The sequence below is a fragment of the Meriones unguiculatus genome, chromosome 12 (assembly GCF_030254825.1).
Source record: "Meriones unguiculatus strain TT.TT164.6M chromosome 12, Bangor_MerUng_6.1, whole genome shotgun sequence".
NCBI classification, from domain to species: domain Eukaryota; kingdom Metazoa; phylum Chordata; class Mammalia; order Rodentia; family Muridae; genus Meriones; species Meriones unguiculatus.
This window is the reverse complement of record NC_083360.1, coordinates 98,156,686-98,180,957: the sequence shown is the minus strand read 5'-3', so window position 1 is coordinate 98,180,957 and position 24,272 is coordinate 98,156,686. Positions and strand designations below refer to the sequence as shown.

General features: G+C 42.5%; 1 protein-coding gene across 18 annotated transcripts in view; it reads right to left on the bottom strand.

The window, feature by feature from the left end:
* Positions 1 to 24,272, bottom strand: part of Ehbp1 (EH domain binding protein 1) — a 246,186-nt gene that overhangs the window by 209,995 nt on the left and 11,919 nt on the right. For all 18 annotated transcript variants that reach the window (XM_060365165.1, XM_060365166.1, XM_060365175.1 and 15 more), the window contains exon 3: positions 6,835 to 6,892. In XM_060365165.1, coding sequence (XP_060221148.1) covers positions 6,835 to 6,892 — 58 coding nt within the window. The remainder of the gene's footprint in view (positions 1 to 6,834; positions 6,893 to 24,272) is intronic.

Sequence of the window (24,272 nt, the reverse complement as noted above, 5' to 3'; positions counted from 1 at the left end):
GTATGTTCTTAAAGGCTGCTATTTTTGGTGATGGAAAATTGTAAGTAGGAACAATATTTTTTAAATATTATTTTTCTGAGTGAGAAGTTTAAGGCAAGTTTATTTCTTAAAAGGAAAATCTCGGGTCTGGAGAGACGGCTCAGCAGTTAGGAGCACTGGCTGCTCTTCCGGAGGCCCTGGGTTCCATTCACAACGTCCACACGGCGGCTCACAAGCATCTGTGACTCCAGTTCCGGGGGAGCAACGCCCTCTTCTGACCCTCACGGGCCCCAGGACTCCAGTGGCACAAGACGTGCAGGCAGGACACCCACACACACAACTGAAAAAACATGAGGAAAATCCAGCAGGGTACAGCCATGTGTCAGTGGTGTCAGCAACTCAGTAGGCTGAGGGCTCCAGAATGAGGAGGAAGGAGAGGTGGACAGAGAGAAGGAAAGAAGGAAGAGGAGGGAGAGGAAGGGTCTAGCCATATACTTTGAATCTGAGTCTGTTCCTCCTGAACTGCCATGTCTCTTGCTTAGGGCAAGTGAGAGAACATGTTGTAGAGCTATTCCAGATTATATCTCTAAACTTTCTGATTTGGGAGGTGGTTATTTATAAACCTTGACTGCTGAAATCCCATTGGGAACTTCATCACCAATTTGTAAAGATTGTCACCAGTTCTCCCTTGTGCCCTCTTGACCAAAGTTAAGCTGAAGGGAGGTGGCGTGCCAGGACAGGCCTAGGAAGCTTTCATCTTTACGCGCTGCAAAAGCGTCCGTGGATGTGCCTGAAGAAGATAATAAAAGCTAACAATTAAACAGCACTTTCTATGCATCTGCTCACAGACTGTGAAAGACTCACTGTCCCTGTACAACAATCCTTCCTGCAGGACAGGAAATACCCATTCACCCACCAGTTCACTCAGCTGCTACCATCTGCCATGCACTGTCCTGGGCTACAGAGTTATAGAAAATTACCTATCTGCCTTAGCGGAGTTGATGGTATAAGTGGTGAGAGATGCACAAATTATTCAGATTACCTAAGTATGTTATGTTTTGCATGTGTGTCATGGGAGAATATAAGACAGAGAATAAGAATATAGAGGTCAAAAGAAAGTAGATCTTTCCAGGGCAGTGAGAGGTGGTTTCAGGAAAGCAGAGATGCTTCAGGGAAGGAAGAAGGAGGAGGAAATCAGACATACAAACACACGAAAAAGCTTTCTGAGGTGGGAACAAGCGGCACTGAAGCACATCCACGTTTCTAACAAGGTAACATGATTGGAGCAGAGTGGCCAAGGAGCGGAGGAAGACATGATGCCAGGCAGGCAGTGTGGGCCTAGCCAGACACAAGATACTCATTCTTATCCTGCCTGAGCCATGAAGCCACTGGAAGCGTTTACGCAAAAGGAACGATGATCTAAGCTGTGTTTCAGTCGACTCATTTTAGGCAATGAGGCTAAATGAGCAGGCTTCAGACAGAACAGAGGAAACAGTTAGGAAGGATTAAGAGGGCACTGAAACAGCCTGGAGGCGAGCAGAAGGAGACTTGGCCAGGGGTGGCAGGAAGCAGCACAGAGCATTCAGATTATGGTGTACTGTTTATATTTTACAGGTAGGACAATCTGCTGCCTTATGTATGGAAGAATGAAAGTAACTAAAGCTGTCTTACCCCTGAGGAACAAAATAAGCTGCTGTTAGTGTATACGAGGCAAGACCAAGTTCAGGAGCTCTGTGTTATACACATCAAATCTCAGTTGCTATCGGACACAGAAGTACTGGTGTTCAAATAGGAAGCTCAATCGAAGTGTCTGTTACAAATTTGGGATTATTAGCATAACATGATACTGAAATCTTAAGACTGGGTATGATCCTAGCACGAATAAGTCTGGATTGGGATGTAGGTCAACAACAGACAACTTTCTAGGCCCTGAGAGTTGCAGGATAGTCTGGACTGAGACCTGGGGTATAATATGAACAAGACAAGGAAATGAAACAAAATCAGCAAAGGTGTGTCAGGAGAGTAGAGAAAAAGCAGGAGCGTGAGGTACCCTAGCCACATAGTAAACAAAGTACCCAATGTTGGAAACAGAAGAAACAGCAAAAGGCCTAGAAATGACAACTGGACTCAACAAAGGAGAGCCATCAGCAAAGTCAGAAGCAGTTTCCGTGCAGTAGAGTTCAGAGAAAAGGCCGGAATGGAATGAGTTCAGAAAACGAGGGGAGAAAGAAATGGAAAATATTACATATGAGAGCACACTTGACTACTCTGAGGAAAACAAGTTATCCACAGTTGAAGAAGTAACATCTGAAGAGAATTTGTAAAGAAGGCAAAAAGATGCTAATGCAAATGCCAATAACCAGTTAAAGGGAAAGATACAGATAGCAAAGGGAGAAAAGTAAGAGTGCTGGCCTTAACAGACAACAGCTGAGGTTTTTGTTGCTGTTTTTCTTTGTTTTCCAGAAGCCAAGGCCACTTTCCCATATTAACAGGCATGACACTATAGTACATGACTACAGATGCACATCAGGGAACATACTTGACGAGTGAGGAAACAGGTAAAGGCCTTGCCCAAGATCACAGAATTTGAACTTTACTTGGCCATGGAGATGAAAAGGAATCAAGACCATAGCGACTTGGTCCGTGCAATTCTGATTGCATCTTTTTCAGTAAAAGTTTCAGCAGGAGAAACAGGTTTAACCAAATATTTAAGTCTAACCTGAGCTATAGGTTAGCCTGAGAGCATGTCTGGGGGGTGGGAGAGGATTTGTCTCAACTGTGTACTGACCCTGTGGGCAGCACACTCCCTAGATGTGTAATGAAGAAAGCTCAGTAAGCAGCTATCCAGCAAGCAAGCATGAATTCCTTCATCTCTGTTCTTCACTCTAGATGTGATGTGCCCAGCTGCATGCCGTGACTTCCCCCCTAATAGCAGACTTTAACTTGGAATTGTAAAGTAAAACAAACTGTAAGGTAAAATAAAACTTTCAGAATATTGTGTGACTGTAACAGAAGTGAAGCTTGAACAGTACTAACTTTATAAAATGCATTGACTGTTTTTCAACTGTTTCATATTACACCTACCTAAAAGACTGGGAGTCACTATACAGAATCAGAATGTTCCACTGAGGATCTAGGGAGATGGCTCATAGGTGAAGTGCAGCTATGCAGAGTGCGATCTCAGAGTTCAGCAATCAGGCACCTATATAAACGCCCAATGGATGTGACACCTGCCTGGAACTCCGAACTTGGGAGGAGAACCCTGGAGCAAGCCGGCCAGCTAGCTAAGCCCAATCAGTAAGCTCTGGGGTTCAAGTGAGAGACCCTGCCTCACATACAGGGGAAGTACAATCCAGGAAAACGCCGACGTGAACTCTGGCCTCCTTGTGAACATGCATACACATGCACTGTGCAGACACAATGCTCCCCTGAATTTTACATCACACATATACAAACATGCATATACACAGAGCAAAAAGTTTCACTAAAATTTCCAATTTCCACTTCATTAAACTGGTATTTTACAAATTTTAAAAGTGCATATACCCACGTTTCACGTATGTGCATGTTTCATGTGCCATCTATCAATCAATTTTACTATTGCTAGCACAACCTCCATTTTAGAAAGCCCCAAAGGTACATTCTTCCTCCTGACATGGAAGTGTTCCTGACATCTGAAAGGCTCAATCACAAAGCAAGGTGACAGTGACAGCAAAAAATCTGGAGAGGTTTTAAAGCTCTGGTTTCCCTTTGGCATTCTTACACCTCTCTGCAAACTTCAATTTCTAGTTAGAAATCAGGACTTTGACTTTCGACAATTCAAAACTAATATGCCACATTTTTTTCTTGTTTATCACAATTGCTGCCTGCTACTCTCATATACACTGAAAACTTACTTATGTATATGTTTACAAACCATTTATAAAGCCTGTGTTGACAAAGCCTGTGTTATAAATGTCATTACTTGAGAAAGTAGAGAAGCTTCATATTGTGGTAATTTCCCATACTAACTATTTCAACCAAATGAACCTGCAACGAGCTCTTTAAGTAGTTAACTATAAAACACACATGTACAAACAGAAAATGAGCAATTAACTGGGAATTAAACTTTAAATTAAAAAGGCAAATATGCCTTATTATTCTACTGCCTAATTTGAGTCAGTATAATGATTTATCTGAATGTCAGTTTCAAATTCCCTTTAACTGCTGTGTAATTTATAAAACGTTTTCACAGATGTACTACATACACATATGCGCACGCTGTTATAAGAGTAATGCTGTCAGTTCTCATAACCTGCCACACACCTCCAGAGCTCAAGGAAAAGACCCAGTGAATAGAGCACAGTAACACCTGAGGGACAGGACCCCAGACTGTCCTGTACACAAGCCCACAGGCGCTCAGGTCAGTATATAAATGGTGACCTGACCTGTTCGTATAGGACCTCTGTATATTTGTGCATTTGCTCCCTTGCATTTTAAATCATCTCTAAAAATTTACAATACCCACTACAACGTGGGGGCTGTGGAACTACTTGCTATTTCACATTGTATAGGGAATAATGAGGACTTTTTTTTTTTTTTTTTTTTTTGAGACAGGTTTCACAAAGACCAAACTGGCCTGGAACGCCTGACCCTCCAGTCTCGACTTCCCGAGTACTGAGATCATAGACAACACCACCCTACCTGGCTCAGCCACAATTTCCCCCAAATATTTTCAACTCATTGTTGAATCCACATGTGTGAAACTCCTAACTACAGAGATCTGACTGTATAAAGGAAAGTCTTGAACAACGTTAAGACTAAGAAATACATAGAATAAAAAGTAATGTCTTCTAGAATATACTGGTTTCTGAGAAAATTAACCTGTAGCCTCAAGTTTGTATTTCATTACCTAGACTCAAATAATATCTGATGTTGTATGACAAAGAATCTTCCCTTCATAAAAATTACTTCAATTGTAATATGCCATTAAATAACAGTATTTAATATAAAAATGAGTATATTCTGAACTCACCTACAACCTGAAGTATTTTTAAATATATTATATTTCATGACTCTTATAGAATACTTGCTAGCTAACTGCCAAAAGAAAGAAATTGCTTTCCGTGTCCACTCTAAAGCACGGTCTCTAGAGCATACCCTAGGCCTCTGCTATACTTACGTACATATAAGATAATTATACTTACACTTGAGAACAGCTTTATCTGGTCAATTCCACAAAAGCTGAAGATACAATGGGAAGTACTATGTCCATTTTTAGAACTCCTCATAGGTAAATAGATACGACAGGATCCAAACCAGATATATGCCTTGGAGAAAATGCTGTTCACAACGTGAATCAGCTTCAGTGCCTGTACTGCTGTAGGAGTGGCCAGCAGCTTCTCGTGCTCACATGTGTGCATGTGTTAGGAATGCACACGTGTTCTAGTGTGCCGGGGGCAATGCTACGCAAAGATGCGTGTGCACACGTGTAAGGAGGCTAGAGGCTGACGCCAGCTGCCTTCCCCTACCACTCTTTACCTTTTGACAATTTCACTTAAAAAGGCCCTATCCTACCCCCAGAGTTGCACTCCTATGGCCATGAAAACAAAAACGGTTAACAATAATGGCTCTAAAGTGACGCCTAGTCAGGGCTGGGTAATTAACCTACTTGCAGCGTATTCACACTATGGAATACTACTCAGCAATAAACTACAAAAGAAAACAGGAGCATGAACACATTGCAAAAGCATGATGCTGAGCAAAGGAAACCATGAAATAGTACCGTATTATGTAAAAACTATACAGAACACTATTAAAGCTATAAGTGCTATACAAAAATACTATGGTAGCATTTTCACATGAAATTAAAAAATAGGTAAAATTAGTCTTTACTGACAGAAAACCAAAGCAGTGCTAGCCTCTGAGGGTTGAGAACTGCCTGTAAGAGAAACAGAAAATTTATGCCAATAGCAATCTACATTTTGATGGGAATATTCTTTAAACTGGTATGTGCTTACAGATAGTTTGTTCTACATGTAAACGGTGGTGGTTTCGTAAGAATGGCCTCCACAGGCTTATAGACGTGAATGGCAGTCACTGGGGAGCCTGGCCCCCTGGAGTAGGTGAGGCCCTGCTGGAGAAGTACAGCACTGCTGGGGCGGGCTTGGGCCTCAAAAGCCCAAGCGGCTTCTCCAGCGCCCTGTCCTGCCTGCATGCCAACATGCTCCCTGCCATGATGCTGGCCTAAGCTCCTGAGACCGTAACCGGCCCCAGGTAAGTGCTTTCTTCCAGGAGAGTTGTCACGGTCATGTTGTCTCGAATAAGTCAGCTTTGGTTACATGTGGTTAGTTATGAACACTTGAGTTTCAGCTCAATAAAAATAGAACTGGAGGCCAGGTATATAATGCCAGCATTTGGGAAGCACAAAAAAGAAGACCACAAATTCTAAGCCAGCCTAAGATACAAAATGAGTCTCAAAAACAAACAAAACCACCTTGAAAAGGTGCCTTTAATAATTTTTTTTTAATTTTCAATTACCATCTAACAAACTTTTCATAACAGAGGTCTATTTATATGAAAAAAATGCTTATAGTTGTATGCTTACAAAAATAGTTATCTCCTGAACAGACTATTTAAAATAGCTATAGAACTACTGCTCTACACTTAAAATTCTGTTCTAGTCTCTGCGTACAAAACTATCAGTACAGAGAGGAAAAAGTTAAAATCTTTGGTGTCAACGCATTCTCCCCAGCAATGCAGTAATGAACTCAGACAACTCCCCCTCCCTCAGAATGCTTAGTTCCTCCTCTTAGGATCTGAGCAAAGCAATCCCAGGTACAGTTTGTAAGTGGTAACTGTTCAGAGCAGACTAACCTTGGAGGATTTCCTTCGGCTCCTTCTTGTCCACACTACCACCAGTTTATCTGGCTGCCTGTTAAATTTAAAAAAAGAAAAAAGAAAAAAAGAAAGCAATTAAACATAACTCACTTTAAACAAAATTATTAAAATAGTACCTTTAAAAGGACAAGTGGGCTGGGAGTGTGTGCACAGGTGAAAACCTGAGTTCACACCACCGCACACCCAGATAGAAGGTGGCTGGAGCAGTGTGCTGTGACCCCGGTGCTAAGGGCAGAAACAGGGAGATTCCAGCAGCTCATCAGGCAGTGATGGAGACATCAGAGATTGCCCTCTGGCTCCTACACAGCGACACCCAGGTGAGGTCACCTGTGCACAGCATGAATGCACCCCCCCCACACACACACACGCAGGACAAAAGTGTCGACTACTTTAGATTACATAAAGCAGTTAAGCTTCAGAGTTCTGTCCCCAAATACAGTAGATACTAAATTCAGATAGGATCTAATTAAAATAACTAGTATTTCCTCTATAGACTTCTCTCAAACCACACACCAAGTTAACTCAGACAAACCAAGTGAAATGCAATACTTAGAATTGACTGTAACTTTAAAAAGAGAAGCAGACGCCTCTGAAAGACTCTACTAATAAAGGTATCAAAGCAGATGCTGAGACTTACAGTCAAACTTTGGGCAGAGTGCAGGGAATCCTAGGAAAGGGGAGATAGAGGGACCTGTAGGGGACTGGAGTTCCACAAGTAGAGCAAAAGAACCAAAAAAATCTGGGCACAGGGGTCTTTTTCTGAGAGTGATACTCCAACCAAGGACCACGCATGGAGATAACATAAAAACCCTGCTCAGATGTAGCCCATGGCAGCTCAGTCTCCAAGTGGGTTCCATAGTAATGGGAACAAAGGCTGTCTCTATCTCAGTGGCTGGCTCTTTGATCACCTCCCCCTGAGGAGGGAGCAGCCTTACCAGGCCACAGAGGAAGACAATGCAGCCAGTCCGGATGAGACCTGATAGGCTAGGGTCAGAAGGAAGGGGAGGAGGACCTCTCCTATCAGTGGACTTAGGGAAGGGCATGGGAGGAGAAGAAGGAGGGAGGGCAGGATTGGGAGAGGATGAGGGAAGTGGCTACAGCTGGGATACAATGTGAATAAATTGTAATAAAAAAAATTTTAATGCTGAAAAAAAAAGAAAGCAGACATCTGTCTCCTACAAAATAGTGCACTTTTTGGACATTATCCCTTTTAATTTAGAGAAAGTGATCATTAAAAAGGCATGTCCAAATAGTTTGTCTATGAGTTATACTACTCATATAATAACACGTATAGCTTTGGACTTCTCTTCCTTACCATCTGCTAATGGAAAGTCAAATAAAATAAGGAAAACTAACTTTCCCTTCATGTTTCTGGAAAACAAGAAGAATATGATCATCACTTACATTTTACTTACATTTTGACTTTTTTTTTAAGTAGTTGAAATGTTTCCCACGCCAGGCTTGGTGACACAAGCCTACAATGCTCGATGCTCCTGAGACTGCCAGAGAAGACCTGAAGCCCAGCCCTGACCAGAGAGACTCCAGCTCAAAAGAAAATGTGAAAAGAGCCTAGAGCATTTGCCTAGCATGTATGAAGACCTGGTAAATTCTCAATACTGAGAAAGAAAGTTGTATATCTTATGCATCAAAGAATACAAAGTGTAAGTAAAAATAAACCTGTAACTACATACATACAACTAAACTGCAGAGGAACAGAAACATAGAAAAGCCATAAAAGAATAAAGAGAGAAAACAAAGAAGTCACTGACAATCAAGTAATTAAACTGGCAGAAGTAATTATGCTTCTCATTAGCAACAACAGTCCAAGAGACAATGAAGCCCAGATCTCAAGGGCAAGAGGAAAGCAGCTGCTACCCTGACTTCCACACACGATACAAGTGCACAAATACACAAATACATACATACATACATACAAATATCCCTATGTGTAATAAAATGTTTGCACACGTACAAAGACGGTGCATTTACAATATAAAAAGGCAAGATGTACAGGCAAGAGAAATGAGGTAAATGCTAATGGGTGTTCTTTCTATGGGACAGAACCTGAGCATGACACACACACAAAAATAACATGAAGGTGCCATAATGAAAACTGTTGGAATAAAGACTTGTTCAAATACGTAATAAGCAAAATGATGTAATTCAATTGTGATGAATCTTCCCAAAGTGAGATCTTGGGAGCAGTGACCAAGTAACAGGGATGATAATTTCTATAAAACAGCATTAATCTGAGGTTCTGTACTAGCAGAGAACCCACAATAACCAGAAATTAAAAAAAAAAAACACCCTCCTCTCCCTGTCCTCTGTCCCCTCCTCTCCTTCTTCTCTTCCCTCCCTTTCTACCCCTATTTCCCCTCCCTTCCCCTCCCTCCTCTCCTGTCCTTCCCTTTCCTCCTCTCTCCCCCATTTCCCCTCCCTTTCCCCCCTTCTCCCCCCAAATCTTCTCCCCTCTCCCTCCTTTCTCCCCCATCTCCCCTCCTCTCTCCCCTCCTTTCTAGTCCTATCTTTGCCCCTCTCTCTTCCTCTTTCTTCTCTCTCCAACATCTCCCCTGAGCAGATGCAGTTGTAAGACAGCCTATTGAGACCCTACATCTATCTGACCCTGTGACCTCTACTCATGCAAGGTAACAATCAGTCTTCAATTGATAAAGCAGCCTGCCATCCGACTCTGACTTACCTTCCAATGTAATTCTACATAACTCATAATCATCTCCTCTCTAGCCAAGCCCTGAATGCACATTCCTTTAAGTTCTTAACATCTTCAGAGGTCATAGGAGGAGCCCTGCCTCTACCTCCCTTTCCTACATACTAAACTCTTATTTTGTAGCCTTCTTTATGAAATTTTGACCATTTCTTATTTCATCTTAACACCTCCACTCTCACACACACATGTGCGCACGCACACGCACACACCCCCTCAAACCTCAGGCAGACCTAATGCCTGTATATATTCTCAGCAAACACCCACGCCTCTATTTATAGGCTTTGTATGTAACAACAGTATCATTCCCCTGCTAGACCATATTCACATTCAACTGTATCTGTTACCAGCAACCAATAAAAATCTGGTACAAGGGTAAGGCCCAATGAATGTCTGTTACTAAAAAGAATGAACCTCAGTTGCATGCAAGAATATCCAATTGGTTAATTATAACTGATGACATCTACCTAAGCCAGTAACAACATAATGCACCTTCTTTGCAGCTTACGTGAACGTCACAAGGATGTTTATCTTGGCTTTAGTATTCATCACATTAAAACCTCCTGAAAAACTTTTTTAAAATACTGATGCTTATCTTCCAGCCTTGGAGAAACAGATTTACTGGGTCTAGTCTGGAGAATTTTAAAAATTCCACAGGTGATTCCAATAGAGCAGTGAGTGCAGAGACCCATGGCTGCCACGGAGCAGGGTAAACAGCCCCACACTTCATGCCTGTGACAAGAGGTGCTCTCCCGCACAATGCCCTGAACTGCTTTCTGAATTTCACACTCTCCTAGTTGGACTCTGAGAACCCTCCCACCCTCAAACCTATTTTAATGCTTCAGGAAGTAAAGGTTTTTAACGTGGAAGAGCAAGAAGGGCAGTCCTCTAACCTGCTTGACCTCTGTTCCAAGGATGTAAACAGAACATAAGTGACTCACTTGAAAATGCCCCCAGAGACAGCTAAACTTTCTTCTGACCTAATCCTATCAGCACTGTAAACGTCTTCTTTAAGGGAGGTGGACCTCAGTCAGTGGGAGAGTGCTTACCTAGCACATGGAAGGTCCTCGATTTGACCCCTGGCACCATCTGACATACACACACTAACAACATGTCCAATCAGAAATGAGTCTAGTTTTACATTATCAAGCAGAATGTTCACAAGTAAGTTATTCTCAATAAGAATTGTACCAACAAGTGATACAAATGGCTGGCTGCAATTAATATTTTAACTATTCATACTATGCTAAAAAAGAACCATTAAATATTTACTAATGCGCTTAACAAGAGAAAGGGGACTGGCCTGTTGATAGAACTTTCTATCAAAAACATCAAGAAAACCTGGCAGAGTTGAGGATTCAGGGAGAATTCAACAACCACATTTAGCCAAATAGAAACAGTAGTCTGCTTGCTAAAAGATGCAGAAGTGAGAGGAGAGATACCTTACAGGTATACTTCCTACAAAATCTGTCTGAAGGGTTTCACTGGAAACCTGAATCCTTTTGATGGGTTTGTTGAAGCAAATTAGCTTTTGAGGCTAAACTAGACAGGAAGTTCTAAGCCAGCCTGGTCTACAGAGTAACACCTTGTCTCAAAACATAAAAACAAGAATATAAATATTCATCATCATCTCCCTTACTCTCAGAGACCATAAAAAAGAACAACCTGAATTTGAAGGTAGCAAGCTCTGTGTCAAACCATGGTTTTGGAGACTTCTGGAGAGAACTGGGAGTTTCAGGGAGAAATCCAGACAGTAGTAGAGAAAGGAAGGTTGGGCTGCAAAATCCAGAGTACAGAGCAGATGACTCTAACCTCTTAACTCCGCAGCTACAGGGCTGCTCTCTCCTCCTCACTGCTGGGTGGGAAGGCAGGCATAAAGAAAATCACTTCTCACTTGAAACTTAAATTCCTATACTCTTTCTAATCTCAAGCGTGTAAACTTTAAAAGGTTTTTAAAACCCCAAAACTGTCACATGAAAATCAATCACATAACATTCTAAAACAGTGGCTCCCAACCTTCCTAACGCTGTGACCCTTTAATACAGCTCCTCATATTTTGGTGACTCCCAACCAGAAAAAGCATTTTCACTGCTACTTCATAACTGTAATTTTGCTATTATGAATCTTAATGTAAACATTTTAGGAGACAGAGGTTTGTGAAAAGGTCACGACCCAGAGGTTGCCAACCACTGTTCTACAAGCGTCAAAAGCATCAAGAGATATTTTCCTGGGTGCCTACCACGTTCCTCATGCTAGGTGGAGCACCAGAGACACAAAGGTCAGAGAAGACAAGCTCTGACCACCGGCAAAGTTTGCCAACTACCCAGTGGAGGCACAGTACTGGGAAAACACAAAGAAAAGGCTCTTCTGCAGAAAAGAGTGTGTTCATAAATATCTCAGGAAGCACACACTTTAAAAAAAAAAACACCTGCCAAACAGCAGAGGTTATTTGACTCAGAATTTGTAAAAACCATAATTTTTATAATAGCACTTTTAATGTACATTCTAACAACAGATGAGTGACTGTTACAGTATGTCTGCTTAGAAAATTACACAGCAATTTAAAATATTTTCTATGATCATTCATAAGCATGTTACAATGCTTAGGATTTATGTTAATACAGTTTTAGCTTTTTTCTACTACTATACAATAAAAGAGACTTCAGGAGCAAATATCTCTCAATGAGGAACCAAATATTGCTAGGAAATACACTTTTCTATTTTTCTATAAAATGAGTGCACCTTATTGGTCAAAGTGCTGACAGCAAATGAATGTTGAATGCCCAGCCATAAGTGAGACATCTTTATCACCTCCCACATACACACATACCCAGCCTAGGCTCAGAGAACAGTTCAGAAGAAAGGGTGGAAAAAAATATAGGAGCCAGAGGAAACTGGGGTCAGAGGTATGGGACACTGAGCTCCGAACATGCCATGACTGTGACACTCTTGAACTCCCAGCAGCTCTGATTATCTGTATAGGACTGGGCCAGTCAGCATCTGCCGAGGAAGAGGACGACAACCGCAGGGCTCCACTCCCAGGGATGCTTTACACACAGTCAGATTTGTGGAGGGAGGGAGATGTTTTCTTCAATGGGACAGCCAGTCTAAGAACCCGTATTCCTATGAACAAACTCTCACCCATGCTCCTGTAAATAAACCTAAGGAAACTCATTAGCTAAGACACACATTTGTGCGCTTGCACACACGCAAACTCACACACAAATACGCACACGAGCATGAAAGCAGAAGCAGGGCTAGTTGAGAAGAGGAAGGGAATTAGCTAATAAAGCACTTTTGTATTAAAAATTAAGAAAGGGCAAAAAAAGAAATACACTTTTCTGTACCTTCTACTATGGATTTATGTTATTTTATGCTGGAAGTGGCATAAAGGCATGCAATGAGTTACATTTTTAAGTTTAGAATTAGGAGAGGAGAAAAATGAAATTAGTTCCTAAAATTTCAAACATCTTCAGGCTGAATTTCGTTTTCTAAGTCAACAGAAGTGTAAGAGCAAGAGTAGCAATTCTGTCTTCAGCTAACACAATATTCCCAAGGTCTAAGGAAAGTTTGAAAGGAGACCCTACTTGACCCGTAGCCTCCTCCTTCCTTCTGAAGCCATTCTTTCCGGGGCCTTCCTACCGGTATTCCAAAAGGGCTGGGTGGGCCCAAATCGCATCATAAATGCTTTCAGATCACTCATTCTCCTCAATATCAATTAAAAGTCTCACTTTTCCAGAGTCCGTATCTAAGGGGAAAAAAAAAGTAAGGAAATGCTTGCTTTAACCTAGAGGACACGCATTAACGAAGAAGACCCATCACAGATGGCACAAAAAGTAGGAAAGCATTCTGGACTGGGAGACTTTAGAGACATTTCTCAGGGTCACTGGGGCTATCAGCTAATGTTACCAAACGTGAAGACTGCACAAAAACTGAATCTAGTTCTAAATGCTGTGATTCAGTAACTCATAGCATTAGATGGCACAAAGTGGCTAACTGGTCGATGGTTTTAAAGAGAAACGAAGGACATTAACAATCCTGACTTAGCTAACAGACACTGCGAATATCATAAAAGTGGCAGCAATTCCCTGACGGCCACAGGTTCGCTCTTCCTGTCTAACACAGTGCTGGCCCTCTGAGGAATCGCGGGAAGACTCCGGCACCATCTTCACGCTGGCTCTAAGATGACTCCACGCTTTCTGGGGTTGCTTGTGGAGTAAGGTGAACAGATGTCTGAAGCACATCCTACTTGACTCCAGCGTCCTTTATCAGAGAGCAAGATGGGAAGCGGTATGTAGGCCCCTCAATAATCACAGAATGCCAGCTGACCTCAGATGACCTCTCTACTGAGAAGCTAATAAATGGTAAATTTTTGGCTGTAGAGACGGCTCCAGAGGACCCCAGTGCAAATCCCAGGGCCTATGTCAGATGGCTCACAACTATCTGTTACTCCATCTTCTGGGAATCCAGAGCCTGCAGCCAACATGGGCAGCTGCACTCAAGAGCACAGACACGCAGACACAATTAAAAAGGAAAATCTCCTTAAAGGAAACTGTAGTAGGTTAGGCTGCTTGTACTTCTGGGTATATATACTGCGGTAACCTATCGACATTTCACAGAGCTCGGGGAAGCACCTCTCCCTCCTCCACCCCCTCTACAATGTAACAGTTATCTTGTAGGAGCTTGTATTTCAAAGTACTGAGACCAAAATGCAACCTAATCTTTTTCACCAATATGAAAACAATGTTTCCAAGGATACATTTAAAAATAAGGAACTTAAGTCATGAAAATACAAAACAAGAAAAACAAGAGAGCTTTAGAACCTGGAGGCGAGGTGAGTCCTGATGAACTTGTGCACGTAAACACTCAGGACAAGCTTATTCTTCTGCAGAAAGTGCCTCAGCCCTGTCAGAACATCCATGGCGCAGCGCTAAGGACACTGAGACAATGGGGGACAACTATCACACAAACACTTTGACTTCACTATTCTTCAGGAGCAGGTTTTATCCTTGGGTAGGTACATCTGTCTCGACTGTACTCTCGTGCACACCTAGTTAATTACTCTCCCTTTATGCTTACCTCATAAACTATTTAGCAAGCTATAATAATTCAATAGGATTAAATGTGTACAAACACAAAGCACATTATGCAAACAAGCATATAGATATATACTTCCATTCTGTGCAAATGCATTGACAGTCCTAATATGAAAAGGGTAAAAGATCTTTGTCACAATTAAAAGTACACTTATAAACTACATTTGCTACCACCTTGTTCTCCATGGTGCCTTAGGATGGCTAACAATAGTGAGCTGATAAACGCCTGCTCCCGGGCTGACCTTCCTGCGCTTGCATGCCAGTGTTTAGGAGCGCTCACACTCAACAGGCACAGCTGGGCCTGAGTGAGCCAGGTCGTCTCTGACAAGCCATTACAGAGCACACTGCTCAGTAATATAAAACATTTCGTTTTTCTGCTCTGAAGAGACGAGCAGCATAATGAGGCAGTGCCGTGAGTGCAAACACAAACCTCCCAAGTAATACTGCTTCCTTTCTTGCTACTGTAGGAGCCGCATGGACGAGTTCCTCTAAGTTAGCCTATTTCTTACTGTTCGTTTCCTGGTCCTGTTGGGGTGAACAGCACATGTCACTAACAAAGAAAATCAGTAGCCTGGGGGTAAGCACCCAATTCCCTGAAATGGATGCAAATATCAATCTAACCACACCCTTCAAAATAATCATACGATTTACTCTCCGTCTACTCTGTAATTGATGCTTTAATCTGTCTGTTTTGATTCAGACTTTTAAGGTTCTCAAGAGATTTCCTTGGGAGAAAAAAATATTCAAAAAGCATTTGCTGAGAAGGAAGCAGGGAAATAATAAGATAAAAAACAGAGTCACATGAAGACAGGCAGATCTGGATTTACACTCCATGTCATCTTTTTCTGCTCACACCATCAAGGCCTCAAGAGGCTTCTGATTTATAAAATGAGAGCCCCACAGGACCAATGCAAAAATGTGTTCAGATAACACATGAGAATACTAATATTTGTGTTGGTAATACATAAAACTTTTTCCAACAGGCACAGGAAATGGAGAGTACGTAAAAAACTAAATTAAAAGAATCACTGTGGGCAGTACTATAAAACAATAAAAAAAAACAAGAGTATTTTGGAAGATCTGCATTCATACATGCACAGCAATGACTCACTAGTGTGCTTCTTGACTCAGAAATACCGTCATATTAGAGAAGTAGGTAGACAGTGACTGAGGAGGAAGAACAGACAAGGATGTCCACATGTGGGCACACACAATACACCCAACAGACATATGTATACAAAAAGAAATCTATGCATCGTTATTAAATTATTAAATGACACTATGTGTAAAGAGAGCGCGCGTGGGGAACAGACAGCGAGGAGGGAAAAAGAAGATGGTGTCCTCGCAAAAAGGAGGGCAGGCCACCAACCACTCCAGACATGTGCTGACGCTGTCTTCACCATGAAGAGCCATGGGTCACTGAGGAAAAACAAAACAACACAACACAACCTACGATAAAAGGCAAAGTGCTATTTAAAAGAAAGAGACAGGAACTTGATGAACCTGAGCTAATATACCCCGCATGCTCAGGCAGATGTAGAGGAGGCTGTAGGCATGCAAAACGCAAGAGAAGGAGCTGTGGAGGTGGACCTGAGGTACAGTGCTTGCACACAAGCACAGGACCTGAGTTTGGATCCCCAGTGCAACACTGGTTTTCAAAACTCTCTTTTATTTGGGGTATTCAGGCCTCAACCTCCCAACCCTACGGGAGAGAGAAGGTTAGTGAGGAGAGGTCCCCTTTACGTCTCCTGGCTGTTTAGGGCTGAGGGCTTCTTTTAGGGCTCCATGCCGATCTCCACCAAGAGCAGACGCAGCCAGCAGTCTCTGCCGTGCCTGGAGCATTTCTCTCCATCTTCGAAATACCACCCTGTCCATCTCTCCGAACTGCTCTATGCCACAGGCCAACACCCCACACCAACACTGCACACCACCCCTTCTCTTTCTCTGCTCTTAATTTATATATCCTCAGAGCCCTGGATCACTCCCCTCCCCCGATGCACGAGGGAGGCAAGCAGCAAGCTACCAGATGGCAAAAGCCTCATCTCACGATTAATTATAAAATCCTACACTTAGGATTAAAACAAAAACTTATTTACACAACATAACTCAGTTTACAAAGAAACCAAAACTTCCATTACACCCAGGACCCACATAAAAAGCCAGGCGCCATTATATTTTTTAGTTGTGAGTCTAGCCTTTAACGGCTGAGCCATCTCTCCAGCCTGTCCCAGGGGGGCCTTCAGAGACTGGAGAGGACCTAGCCCCCCTGTTCATAGGAAGCCCATTGGTTGCTCAGTTTCCAAGTGGGTTACCTAGTAAGGGGAACAGGGACTGTCTCTGACATGAACTCAGGCGCAGGCTCTTTGATTAACCACCCATCCAGGGGGGTGTGGCCTTGCCAGGCCACAGAGGAAGACAATGCAGACAGTCCTGATGAGGCCTGATAGTCTAGGGTCAGATGGAAGGGGAGGAGGACCTCCCTATCAGGGAACTAGGGAAAGGGCATAGGGAGAGAAGAGGGAACGTGGGTGGGACTGGGAGCAGACAAAGGAGGGGGGTGCAGTGGGTATACAAAGTGGATAAATTGAAATAAATAAATAAATAAATAAATAAATAGACATTTTTTGAAAAGTTTAAAAAAGGAAAAAAAAAGCCAGGCACCGTGGTACAGGTCTGTAATCTCAGCACTGGGAGACAGACAGGGGGGCCTTGAGGACACACTGGCCAGTCAACCAGCCGACTGGTGAGCTCTACGCTCAGTGAGAGGCCTTGTCTCAGAGACACAATTACAGGGGAGACATCCAGCATCGGCCTCTGACCTCCACACACGCGCATAGGGAGCATGCACCTGTACTCACAGCTGCACACAGTCACACAACCAGGTAATGAAGTAATAACAAGAAAGCAGAAGAGCAACATTTAATAAAGAAGAAAATGGTCTAAAAATTAGGTTATCGTTTTACTAGGAAAGCGTAAAATGAAGAATTGGAAGATGACGATATAGAAAACTTTGAAAACTACAATGAAATAATTTTTTCAACAGATGAAAGAATTTAGATGAGATATCTGAAGATATCAGAAGATATCTGCCTACTCTCTAATCTATCAGAGAGTAAAAGGCTCCCTGATGTCACTTGTGCCAGAGATCTGAATAGAGACTATTCAGAACTAGACCCGGACTGGAGGGCCCAGGGGAAAAAGACACTCGGGAATTGGCCAGGCCACACCCATCACAGGTTCAAGAGTATCAAAGCGTTGAAAGATTTCCCTGGAGAGGAGAGTGAAGTGCTAGCATGCTGCTCACGCAGAGCCACCTAGGACATGGCCCCCTGGACTCATCCCACCATGGCCTACACTCCAGGCACTCAGGACGGTGCAGTAAAGACACACATGAGTAAAGACACTGTCTCCACTGCCCCTGGCAGCAACCCCTGGTGTCCTCCACCAGGGTAAGAGCAAAGTCTAAGAGGGCAGGCAATGTTAGGTTAACCCAAGTGGAGTGCCTGGCGGCAAGCTGAGAGTAATATTTGAAACTGCAAGACTGAGAGTTAAGTTTCACTGAAGACCTGAGAATGCTAGAGATGCCAGAACACAGGAGCAAGAAAAGCCACCGGCAGCAAGCGGAGCCAGCCCAAAAGAAAGGTCATGTGGGCCACAGGGGGAAGTAACCGGGCAGCGAAGCTCTGGCAGAGCTTGTGTCATGTGCCACACGCCCGGCGCAGAGCTTCAGGATCTGCTGTGTTTCCTGCTAGGTTTTAGCCGTTCTCACCCTGTCCGTCATTCCGATGCTCTTCTCCCCCTTGTGAAGTGGGAGCACGTGTGCACTACGGCTTGGCGTACAGGATTACCTTCTTTATTTGACATGGGTTAACATCCAAGAATCTGCCTGACCCTCGGGGGAGCCTGGGGCCTTGGATTTCTGCATAATGCTTAACTGTTTAGACTCTGGGGAGGGATGCACTCACTTTCGGTTGTACACGGATATTCGCATCATGTGAGCTAGAGGTACAACATCCTCCCTGTGTCCACTGTGTGTCACGCTGGTGAGGAGCACACTTAGGACGGTTACTCCTGACCATCGATCTGGCTGACAGACACCCAGCAAGCCTCTACCTCATACTCTGGAGGTACTTGTGAGGGTATTGCGTGAGAGACGTGAGGGGTAAAGAGTGGCTCCAAGTATGAGGACTGCGTCATCCTGTGGACTAGGAGACAGAATCAAAATGAACGGAAGAGCAGGAGAGGGAGACGGTCAGTCAGAAGCGCTCAGGCTGCAAGCACGCGACCCTGAGTTCAGTCCCCAGCAAACAACACGAAAAGCGGAGCAGGCTGGGCTCACCTTAGTGCCAGCACCAGGGAGGCTGACGTTGGCCAGGCAGGCGAGGCGAATCCAAGTGCCAGGCTGACTAAGCGCCTCTGCCTCAACACACAAAGCAGAGAAGCACCAGATCTGAGGCATTTCTCTACTTTTGAGGCATTTGGTGAGCATTTAAACTAGTTTTCTCTTTATCTTCAATACACAGTCGATTGCTTGCACAGCCACACAGCTTCTAAGTGTTTATTCTGTCTGTATTCCTATTCAGACCCTTTATTTTACTTCATGGGCTTATGCTTAACAGAAAAAAATTCTATGATAATGCTTCCTAACTTTAAAAAGACTTAAAAAGAGAAGACATCAGCTACTACCAATTTATGTCCTCTATGTAGATGCACACGCTGTGCACACGCACACGCTGTGCACACGCACACGCACACGCACACTGGGGAGTGTGGGAGCCTGGACACACAACCCTGTCTCCACTGCATCTTGGAAGCCATAAGATGAACAGCTTCCTCCAACACAGATCTGTATTTGCTGACCTGCTGACCTGCCTTACCTCAAGCTTAAAGCAACAAACCCAGCTGCACTAAAACAGAAGCCCTGACCTTCCTTACTTAGAAGGAAAAATAAAATGAGGGAGAAATAAAAACTTTCCCAAACAAAATTTGAGAGGCTTTTTTTGACAGGATCAGCAACTTTCAAGGAATGGTAAAGTAAGTTCTTCAGACAAAGTGAAACAGCACACATCAGAAACTAAAATTTACAAGAAAAAAAAAAAGGTGAAGGCAAAATAGAAACTTTTATTCTTATTCTTAAGTGGTTTAGCAGGTACGCTCATTCAAAATGATATATTCAATTATATCTGCTTTTATGCACATTGATAATACACACATATATTTATATATACATGTACATAAGTAAAATGCATGACAGGAATAAGAGGAACAACAGAAGAGAGTTCATATTATTTTATTCTCAAGTTCTCAGAATACCTATGAAATATTAAAGTGTTGTTGGATTAACTGTAACTATGTACTGATGATAACTCTAAATCCACTCCTGAAACATGGAAAAAAGAACAGCTCCGAGGTAAAGGGAGGAAAAGAATCATGGACTTTCTCACTTAAAGTAAAAAAACACAGGACCAGAGAGATGGCTCAGTGCTTAAGAGTACCAGTTGCTCTCCTAGAAAACCTGAGTTTGATTCCAAGCACTCACCTGCCTGCCAACAACCATCTAGAACTCCAGTTCCAGGGCATCCAGTGCCCTCTTCTGGCCTCCTTGGGTACTGCACCCTGGTGGTACACAGACACACCTGAGGGCAAAACACTCAACACATAAAACAAAGCCAAACAAAAAAGTAGAAAAGTTAAAAAGAAAAAATGCAAGAAAACACGTGACAAAATATGACACCTGTTCATGATTATTTTAAAAGAGAGAGAGAGAAACCTCACGCGTACACACACATACACATACACACCACAGTTAGCATCACACTCCACAGATAAGGTCAGGAACGAGGCAAGGCTGTCCCTTCCAGCTCCTACTTTTCAACACTGCAGGGAGTACTGCGGAGTACAGAAAAATGGACATGATAAGGACGTGAGGAAATCACTAGAACGCAATGTTGGTGGGCTGGGGGCAGGCTCAGCTCTTTAAGCCCCAGGAAGCCGCACGGTGCTAACAATGCTTGTAACTGGGTTATTTTCTTTCAGCCTAGGGAAACATTAAGCATGAGGCTCCTTTCACGTTAGGAGAATGTGCAGTATTTCATCAACAAGCTATCATTTCTGCAGTTGATACTTACTCCATCAAACTATCTTCTACTCTTCCGCCTGCCTGAAAATCACACTTCAAAAGTTGAACTCAGTAGAAAACAGCATATTCATGTCTAATTACTGCTTTATATGCCAATTAAATACGACCTAATATCTCCATTCAGACCCACTAGGAAACACTATAGCAGATGAGAAAATACAACAAAGTTCTTCTTTGTTCCTACAAATTAACTGCTGAAGCCCTTGTTTGTTTCTCTTAGGAAATGCTAAACTAAGTAACTTAAATTAAAAACATTTTACCTCAACCAGTGCCTAAAGGAACTTTTCCTTGCCTACTCTCCACAGGCGGCGCATGACCAGTCAGTGAATCCACTGTCCAGGTTCCAGGTAAGTAAAACACACACAAGGGATCAAATATAGAACTGCAAATTCCATTCTGCTGAATGTAAACCTTCCCCAACCATGAGCTACTAGCTCACATTCCGCTTTTTCTCTTTTCTGACCTTCTCTGGGTAGTTTTACTAAAAGAAGAAAGAAAATTTAATTATACTCTAGGAGAAAGCATAAAAAATTAGAAACCAAAATTATTTTATGGAGAATGAAAGATATATATAACCTTTGGAACCCATCCTGGCACATGTATCACAGTCAAAAAATTACCATTCCTAATATAATTTGAAATTCCTAAAAGGTTGGTGTTTCAGAAAGTATTTTTGCATGTTTAAATAATCCATGTCTTGACAAAAAGACACATTATTTTTAAAGATCACATTAAAGCTCTCAATCCACAATATAAAAATACAGTTAAATTTTGTACAAAATAGTAATCTCAAGGTACTGTCCAAAATAGGGATATAAATTTACCCAAAAGTTCTTAAAATGTGACAAATTAGGCCTAAGTTGCACATTTAAATTAAAGCTCCTCAGTGAAAAAGATGCATCACAGGACATCAAACAGAGAATCATGATGGGTGCTGACTTGGTAAAGCCACCCTGGAATTGAAGCTATCTTTACATGCCTTTAGTCTCAGCACTTGGGAGGCAGAAGCAGGCAGGTTTAGGAGTTCCAGGACAGCCAGGGTCACAGAGAAAAACCCTGTCTCAGAAAAAAAAACAAGACAGATAGATAGACAGACAGACAGATAGACAATGTATTTATTGCTTTCTTCTTAAACTACGCCACAAATTATTTTTTAAAATTCTGGAAGGATCAGGAATAAGAATGGATGTCAAACTATAAACCCACTCTTTTTACTCTAACAATAATTCAAAGTATAAATATGTAGCACTGATTTAATCTTTAAAGATAATACAAAACAAACAGAAAAACAAGTAAGAATGAGACCCCGTCAGCAATGACTAGCGCGATCTGTTATCCTGGACAGGGCCCTGGAGCAGACAGAGGACAGCGATCAAAACGCCGTTGAGTCGGAGTAAAGTGTGGAGCTTGGCTGACGGTAATGTGCTCGAGCTGTCTCCTTCTGACAGCGCAGCATGATAGTGTGCGGTTTCACATACACACATACACATACATGCAAAGGAAGCTGAGACAAGAAGGCATGCAAATGCTCCACACTATCTTACTGTCTGAAAATCTTAAGTTTACCCTAAATTTGAAGGAACACACACATCAGGCTCTATCTGTGTGAGGCCGGTTCTACATTCAACAGTTAGTTCTTGAGGAGCCTGCAGCAGTGGCTCACACACACAGACTCAGCATTCGGGAGACAGAGGCAGAAACGCTGCCTAAGCTGGAAGCCAGACTGCACAAGACGGTGATTCCAGGCCGTCCTGTGCTGTACATAAAACCCTGTCTCAAAACAACAACAACAACAACAACAAAAAAATTCATTACTATAGCATATAAGCCCACAAAACTAAAAAAAAAGAAAAGCAGTAACTGTGTCATTATCTACAAAAAAAATGTTTGATAAAATCCAACACCCTTTCATGATCAGTGCTTATTCAACTTATAAAAAACACCTACCAAAAAACTTACAGTTAAGAGGAACAAGGAAGATAAACCTTTTAAAAAGTACTTCTTACTTCGGTAAATACATTAAAATTTCACTAAATTGCAAACAAGCCTACCTGTGCTTCAAAGAGAAGCACAGTTTCTGAGACTAGCTATAGGAAAAAAAAAGACTAATTAGAAGTAAGGTATGTATATTGTTTCAAAGAACCATTCCACAAAAGTGCAAACAGTAACTTCACATGCAGAATCATGGCACCTACAACATGCATAAATCACTCTGGTATTCTCAGTCATGTGACTCCAAACATGCATACATCGCTCTGGTATTCTCAGCAAGGACTTAAAGACTGAATCTAGGCAGAAATTATATATAAACTCAAACAAGGTCTCAAGAACTCTAAGAGATTAAACAAAAATAACAAAACTATGTGACAGCTAAGTACAACACATAATCCTAGATTGGTCTAAAACAACTTTTTTTCCTAAACAGAATTACTAGGAAAATTGAAGAATCAAAATTAGGTCTATGAATTAACTAATATCACAATGTTAACTCCCTAATAAGTGTTTATTGATGAATTTTAACTGGGATATTTAGAGAATAGTATAGAGCCGGGCATAGTGGGGCACACCTTTAATCCCAACACTGGGGAGGCAGAGGCAGACAGATCGCTTTGAGTTCAAGGCCAGCCTGGTCTACAAAGTGAGTCCAGGACAGCCAGGGCTACACACAGAGAAACCCTGTCTCAAAAAACCGAGAGACAGAGAAAGGCACACACCTATCCTATTTCATTAGTTCTGTGATGGTTTGAACATATGTTCACACTTTTTTTACACTTTGTATAAATGGAACAAAATTCCTTTCCTAAGCCAGGCAGAGTGGCACACGCCTGCAGTTCCAGGACTCAGGGAGGCAGAGGCACGTGAACCGTTGTGAGTTCAAGGCCAGCGTGGTCTACAAAGTGAGCTCAGTATAGCTAAGGCTACAGAGAAAAAGCCTGTCTCAAAATAGAAAATAAATAAATCAATCCTCTGCTGAGTAGACACGGGCCTCACTGACTGGTTTTGAACGGCTACTGTGTGGAGGGGCAAACGGTTAACTCTACAGCAGAGGAACCCTGTAAACTAGAGACAAGCCAGCGCCTAGAACTCTAACCATAGCCAGCAGACCTGAGGGATAAGGGAAGCACACTGGAGCCTATTGCAGAGGCTCTCAAACCTTCTGGGCAGTCTCTTCATAGGCTCCCCAACCCCAAGCCAAAACGAAAACCTAACCATTCTGCTTACTACACAGGCAGTAACAACCTAAGAAGGGTATCAGCCCTAAAAGCCTACTTATGTTGGCAACAGACAAACCCAGTCATCAGATTGGCCACTGCCTCCCTGTGTCCTGTTCCACACAGATTTTCACAATACCAAAACCATGCAGCTGCCAAAATCCCAGCTTTGCAAAACTACAGCGCCAGTGAGAGGAATGCGGCAATCTAACTAACACTAAAGCTGAACATGGGGGACAGCATGA